Consider the following 7,682-nt stretch of genomic DNA (forward strand, 5'->3'; position numbering starts at 1 on the left):
AATAAGCCTCAAAAAGCCAAAAGAATGTAAGGGTTAGTGGAAATGCTGGGTCTTAGCATAATTCCTCTAGTGTCTACTGGAAGAAACTTTAACAAAGAAAAAAACAACAAACTGTACTTTGGTTGGGTAAAATTATGTGAATATCTCAAGAAATTTCACACCTATCCTCAGTGTGCATAAGATCACCAATTTTGAAGATTTCTAGGTTCACTAAGGAAAGATTACACTCTTTCCAACCCAGGCCTGGCAGAATGGCTCCCACAAAGAAGGGCAGCAAGAAGAAGGGCCCATCTGCCATCGACAAGGTGGTAAACAGAGAATACACTATCAACGTTGACAAGCACATCTATAGAGTGAGTTCAAGAAGCGTGCCCCTTAGGCACTCAAAGAAATCCAGAAATTTGTCATCAAGGTGATGGGAATCCCAGGTATACGCATTGACACCAGGCTCAGTAAAGCCATCTGGGTCAAAAGAATAAGGAATGTCCCATACCATATCCGTGTGCGGTTGTCCAGAAAACCTAAAGAAGATGAAGATTCACCAAACAAGCTCTACACATTGGTTACCTATGTACCTGTTGCTACTTTCAAAAATCTACAGACAATTAATGTGGATGAGAACTACTGATTCTCCAATAAAGTTATAGACCCTCCAAAAAAAAAAGTTTACACTATTCATGAAATGATTTATCCACTCATTCAACAAATATTTGTTAAGTGCCTGCTATGTACCAGACACTAGATCCTGAAAATATAGCAGTGAACAGGATAAAGATGTTACAATCTGAGAAGGGTCCTGCCCATTGTAATGCTCTAGCCCTTCACTTCAAGGGAAGGCACCTGACTTAGGCTTAACCAGTCATAATACTCTATTCCCCTCACCATGTGATGGTCCAAGCTGGGCCAGTGAGAGTCTGTCCCTGAGATTATTGTACACAGAACCAGGAGGCAGCAGTTATATTTCTTCTCCGGGATTGCTATCTGGGCTAACAGAAGCTAGATTGTCTATAACCCTGTCTCATGCAACTCAGCATGAAGAAGCCCTGTGAAAAGGGAGTGGATTGGGACCAATTGCTGAGACAGAGATCTGATGATATAACTTGAATTCCTGTATCCAGAATCCATTCCACGTCTGTCCTTCCTGGATGTGTGCACTTATAGATTCCCTTCCTTGCTTAACCCAGTTTGAGTCAAGTTTCTGTCACTTGCACCCAAAAGAGCTCTGACTCAGACTTACAGACTTATTGAATGAACAAGCAAAAGGAACCTCTGAGTTCTAGTACAGGGGCTCTCAAGTGTGATTCCTATACCAGCAGCCTTGGCCTCACCTGGGAACTTGTGAGAGTCACCAACCCTGGAATCCTATCCTAAACTTGCTGAATCAGTAAGTCTGGAGAAAGGGCCCAGCCATCAGTTGTAACAAGCCCTCTGGATGATGTCAATCCACACTAAAGTTTGAGAAACTGTTTTAATATAGCCCTTCCCATGTATGTGGAACTAGAAACCCAGAAAGTTTGGTGACTTGCTAAAGTTCACAAAACTAGTTAGAAGGTGCTTTAGATCCTCTCAGTAATTTGGGGGCTGTGGGCTTTGAGAAAGGAGGGCCGCTTGGAGTTTTGAGGGAAGTAACACATGGATTGGCAAATAGAAGGGGAAAAAATATTTTGGGTCAAATAATACAGTATGGTTGGAAACACTTGCTGTGTGTTTCCACAGGAGTTTAGAGAATATTTTATTCATCTTGGCTCCCCAGCTGAGCCAACAACAATGTGTTAAAGCTCCATAGCCAGTGGCAGGAATCCAGGAGAGTCCTTTTTATGTGCCAGCAAAGAGGAATTTCTTAGAAAAGCTACAGAAATTACGCTACTATCACATTTCGCTTGGTGGAGTGAAGGAATAAAGAGGATGAAACAAAAAGCAAGGGATTTCAGTTATTCCTAACAGTCCCACCTCTCTACTTGGGAGAAAGGGATTTTATTGTTGTTCTTGCCAGGGCAAAAGTTCCCCGGAGGGAAACTGGGCACCTAACCTGGTGACTTGGAGAATAGCTTGCGTTTTTTGAACTTTTTTTTTCAGGTGGAAGGAGAGAGCAGCAGTGTTCCAGAGTGTCCCTGGAAACTCTATTTAGGAGGCTGCTTTCCGATGATTTGCCCAGCCTGCCCTGGGGACGTGGTCCATCCAGAGGCAAACCGAAGAGAAGAAAAGCCCTGGCACCAACATTTATGAAGCTTTCATTAGTTTGTCCTTCTCCTCCTCTTAAGTGTACAGATAGGAGGGAGCAGAGCAAAGGATCAAGGGAAGTTTCCAGCACTACTGGTTTTACAGAGTATAAGCTTTTAAGAGGCCATGTACACTTTTCCTTTAGTGTCTCTACTCAGGTAAGGCCAATGCCCTCCAGGAAGTTACCTGATAGAAAAACAAAAGCATCCCCTTCTCTTATATGAATATATGATTCACACATTCATTCACTCATCAAATACTTATTAACTATCAACTAGGTCGCAGGGACAGGTCTAGCTAGGCACTGGGGACACAGCAGTAACAAAAATAGTAAAAACAACAATAAAAACAACTTTGCCCTTATGGGATGTGGGGAGATAGATAGTAAACAAAACAAGCAAGTAACAGAAGTTGGAAGGAGTGCTGTGGGCTAGTCTGAGGAGCCAGTGGGACCACTCACAACAGAAGTACATGGGCATCTGTCAGAACACTACTGCAGTATGTAGCTATGAGGGAGTGAAGGCCTGAACCAGGGAAAAGAGGGTGTAGTGCCTGTGCGTTCAGAGTGGGGTTTAAGAACCAAGAGCAGCCTCTCAGGTCTCACTCCATACCTACTAAAACAGAATCTGCATTTTAAGAAGATCTGTAAGTGAGGCACATTAAAGTTTGAGGAGCATTGGTTTGGCAGACACCAGCTGATTGTCTACCTTCAACCCATTCCTCTCTTCTAGTCTTTTTCAGGCATTCATCCTCCCCCCAAGCAGCTCATATGACTCAGGGTACACTGATCCATCCCCAGCTGCAGAGTCAATCTGATGAGTCTATCCAGTGGTGCTCTTAAGTGTAGTTCTCAGGCTAACAATATCAGCATCATTTGGGAGCTTGTTAGAAATGTACAGTCAGAAAAGGAAATTCTCAAGATCCCTGCCCTCTGCCTCCCCAAGACTACTGAATCAGAAACTCAGGGGTTGGGAGCCGTGCAGTTTGTATTTTAATAAGCCTGTCTGCTGATTGTGATGCAGGCTTATGTCTGAGAACTACCTGTCCTCACTAGTCATGTTAATCACATTTTCCTTAATAGTTACTGGGTCCTGAATCCAGGCTTAAGCCAATCAGTATCTGGCATTCTCCTGGCAGCTGAGCTTGTCCAGTCATGTGACTGAAGTTGGCTCAAATCAGACTGAAGAGAAGGCTTTTGAAGCCATAGTTGAAGAAGATTTTTTTCTTCCCTAACCTTACTTCCAGGACCCTGCTCCTTCCCTTATTCCTTTGGATACACAAGCGAGGTTGCCTTCTTTGCAGGTGATTGCCAGCATACAACCATGAGGGAAACTAGGCTGAGGACAGAACTGAAATGATAATAGTGAAAAGGAGCCAGAACCCTCGCACTGTGCCTATTCTCAGAAATAACACATTTTCTTATGATTTAAGCCCGTTGGATTTGTGGTTTCTTGTACTTATAGCCAAAAATGTCGTAACTACAAAGAAGTTATGAGACCAAGGAAGTATGGGGCCAGTGGGCATACCAAAAATATTCTAGGATGATGAAGGATGTATTTAGTTAACAGGCATTTTTTTCCACCAAGTTCTCAAACACTAGACCCAGCTAGAATGACTTACAACTCAGGAAAAGCAACTTAGGACAAATAAAATGGAACATGACTTCATGCAGTGGGTTCCCAAGTGGTGAACTGACAAAAAAATACACAAATAATCTTTTTTAAAAGAAAGGGGGACTTAAGACATCTTAGGTGAAATGAAAAAAGTGGAGTAATACACAAGGTGAGCCTGGAATATATTGTGTTTCCAGAAAGTAAAAGAGTTCTCGAAAAAGAATGGGACACAGGAACCAACCTGAAAGAGCTCTCAATAACTGAAGCCAAGACACTTTGATAACAAAGTAAATAATGATAGCTTTGAATTATAAAGCAAAGACTAATAATTACCTGTGAGCTCATAGTGATATAAATAAGTAATTGAATAAAGAAATGGGAGAGAAGATACAACTCTTACCTATAGAAGAGTTCCAATGAATTAATGTAGACGGAATGAATGAGAGAAATGAAAAACACAGTTAGAACACCACAGTTATCATTGTTGCAAGTGTGATCCGCTGCTAAAATGAATGGAAGAACGTTTGAGGAGAAGCAGGGTATTTGTTTACTCTCAAACGATCTTCCCCAAGGGAGACAATGAACGTACAAGACAAACAAGGGTGCCCTAGGGCTATATCTGTTCAGAGTTTTCCCCTGAAATATGCTCTGTGGTTTCAGAGACAGGTAAACTGAGAGATTCAGTTTAAAACTGCATGTCCAGGACTTCATGGGTTCCTCTAAGAAATAAGAAGGGCCATTGCTGTTCAGAAACCTTCAGTTAGGACTGAGCTGGGTGTGGCCTGGCTCAGAGTGTTGTCCCCTGTGTCCTACTGAAGAACTCAACGGGCTTGTCTTCCTCACGACTCCCCATCTCTACCCCAACCCCAAGGTCCTGGGATTGCTCCCTTCGGGAAAGGTGGTGGTGAGTTGCACAAGCTAATGCCAGTGGGCAGATCTACTGGGATGCATTTAGTTTTCTCTGGATTCTCTGGTTGGTTTTCTGTGTTGGCACGGGCCCATGCTCAGTCCCTCCCAAATTGGAGCACATTCTCTGAAAGGGCTGGGTTCACCATCCACATCTTGGTGGAGGTCAAAGTCTGGTTTCATTTTTCATTCAACTGCCATTTGTAACTTTCAATGAACAGAATGACACCATGTCCAACTGTCTTCCTTCAGTATTTAAATAAGAGAGATGGTTTTTTTTGCCTCCCATGAGAGTGTGTGATTTCCTTGTCTCTTGCATTGTGCAACAGGCTCATCACCATTACAACTAGAGCCATGTTCTGGAGAAAAATTTTTCTGTATCACACAGTGACCTCACTCACATCAGCAGTGACTGGTTTCTCACCTAAATCCACCAAAGCCTGCACCACAAATGATGAGATCACATCACCAGAGACTTCTCTGGTCTGAAGGTGAGTGCCTGGAGGGCTGGGATCACCTCTTGCTCATCTTCATCTGCCCAGAGTCCAGCACATAGTAGGTGGGATAGTCATCAGTGCATGAAGTATGATGACCTACCTCCCCACTTCCTAGGTCCTTGTAGGGCTGCATTTCCCAGCTCTCTCTGCCTGGGCACCACTATGGGAATGGTGCCAGTTGGTGAGTTGGGAGGAGAAGTGCTGCAGATCACTCCTGGGCTGGAGCATTGAAATGCTTGTGGTCTAGAACTTTCTTTTCCTTCTAACTCAGCAACCTGCCTTGTTTGAGAAGGTGGTTACTCAGTCAGCCTGGATCCCTGAGTGACTGCAGGAAGTAGAGCTCCTTGTTCCAACCTATAATGACAATGTAGTATAAGACATAAACCTTTGTTCCATTGTGCGTGCTGTCTGCTAAGTCACCTCAGTCGTGTCCAGCTCTTTGAGATGCTATGGACCGCAGCCCACCAGGCTCCTCCATCCACGGGATTCTCTAGGCAAGAATACTGGAGTGGGTTGCCATGCCCCCTCCAGGGGATCTTCTGGACCCAGGGATTGAACCTGGGTATCTTATGTCTTCTTCATTGGCAAGCAGGTTCTTTACCACTAGAGCCACCTGGGCCATAGAGACTTTGAGAATGCAGCATCCCTCAGCTGGTAAAGAATCTGCCTGCAATGCAGGAGACCTGGGTTTGATCGCTGGGTTGGGAAGGTCCCCTAGAGAAGGGAACTGCTACCCACTCCAGTATTCTGGCCTGGAGAATTCCATGGACTCTATAGTCCACGAGGTCGCAGAGTTGGACACGACTGAGCAACTTTAACTTAATCACATACTGCAGCATCACCTAGGCTATCCTCACCGATACTGTAGGCATTAAAAATAAAACAAATGTTTGTTGTAGGAATGAATGACTTAAACCAGAAGGGACTTCTGAGCAGTGGTAGCTCCAGAATTTCTAGGGAAATTCAGAACTTGGAAAGCTGATTACAATTTTGTGGGAAGCGGGAACCATGTTGACTAGGGGACATTTTCATTTATGTAGTACACTCTTTTTGTTAGATGCCTTTTATTTGGAGTGTTGGAATGTTGGTGTAGATTGTGGAGGCCTAAAACACCCCATGCCAACTCTTAGCACTACCACTAGAGCTTAGATTGATCTTGTCACCCCCTATGTATATTTTATAAATGGGGAAACTGCAGTCTAAGTGACTGCCCCAGTTAGTTTGTGGCAAAACTGGCAGACCCCAAACCCTTCATTTCCTGATTGTCAGATAAACATTTCCTGATTGTCTATCTGATGCATTTGCCATCTCAACAGTCCACCTTTCATATTCAGACATTAAGATTACAGGAACTGGAGAATAACACTGCCTGACTCCATTCCTGGCTCTCCGCTGGGCATCTCAAGAGAAGCTACTTAATCTCTGTGTGCCTCAGTTTCCTCAGGTGCAACCCACAGTGGGTTGGCATGAGGGTTTAGTAACAAAGTATAAAGTATGTAAAAACTGAGTAAGTATGTTCATCAGCCTAGTTCCTCTTCCCACTGTTGTGACTTGCACCCATGTTCTCGTTGTGCTCATTTCCCCTGGGAAATAATGAATCTGTTTGAGGCCACTGTGTGGAATATCTTTAAACTATTTGGCCACAGGTAAAGTTGCATTTCAAGTTCTGAGGAAAGAGCTGGGCGCTGAGCACGGGCGAGCTGCCCTCCTCTGCCACCTCCCTTTGCTGCCTACTCGGGGCCCACCAGTGGGAGGGAGCAACAAGACAAGGACTTATGCCTTCCCCACAAGGTCGCTGCCATGTTTTCCTGAGCAACTGAGGTCTGGGAATCAAACTGTATCACTGGGGAATTCCCTGGCAGTCCAGTGGTTGAGACTTCACCTTCCAATACAGAGGGTGTGGGTTCTATCTCTGGTAGGGAGCTAGGATCCCACATGCCTTGAGGCCAAAAACCAAAAGAGAAATGGAATGTTTCCTGCCACATCGGTGAACAAAGGATGTTATAGTCATCAGCAATTGCAGCCACCATGGAAGGTGAGCTGGTGAGCCCTGAGGGAACTCAGGAAGGAAAAGAATATCTGCCATCTAGCAGCCATCAAACTGCTGTCGCTCCCTAAGATGAGCCCTGAGGAAACTCAGGATGTGAAGAAAAAACAAAACAGGAAACTGGCCCCAGATAGCTGAGGTGCATATCAAAGGAATGATGTCATTGAGCCCAGACTCTTGCATCTTCCCATACACAGAAAAGCACTAAATTCCTTGACTTGGAATATCTGGTTTTCTTTAATTCACAAAAAACTTTTGATGTTCAGGTTATCTGGCCTTTGGTTGCCAAACTTCTATATAACCTGGCCCTTCACCTCACCTCCTTGGAGCAGTTCTCTCAGGGTTACTTGAGATGCTGCCTCCTGGGCTTAAGTCCTAAAAATTTCTGCTGAATAAAGC

General features: G+C 44.3%; 1 protein-coding gene across 1 annotated transcript; it reads left to right on the forward strand.

Moving 5' to 3' along the window:
• The first annotated feature begins 251 nt into the window (after nt 1-251).
• On the forward strand, nt 252-628 carry LOC102179929 (60S ribosomal protein L31-like). The gene is given in 2 exon segments (XM_013976653.2): nt 252-354; nt 357-628. Coding segments are annotated over 2 exon segments (375 nt in total).
• The last annotated feature ends 7,054 nt before the right edge of the window (nt 629-7,682 follow it).

The sequence above is a fragment of the Capra hircus genome (assembly GCF_001704415.2).
Source record: "Capra hircus breed San Clemente chromosome X unlocalized genomic scaffold, ASM170441v1, whole genome shotgun sequence".
Classification (NCBI taxonomy): Eukaryota; Metazoa; Chordata; class Mammalia; order Artiodactyla; family Bovidae; genus Capra; species Capra hircus.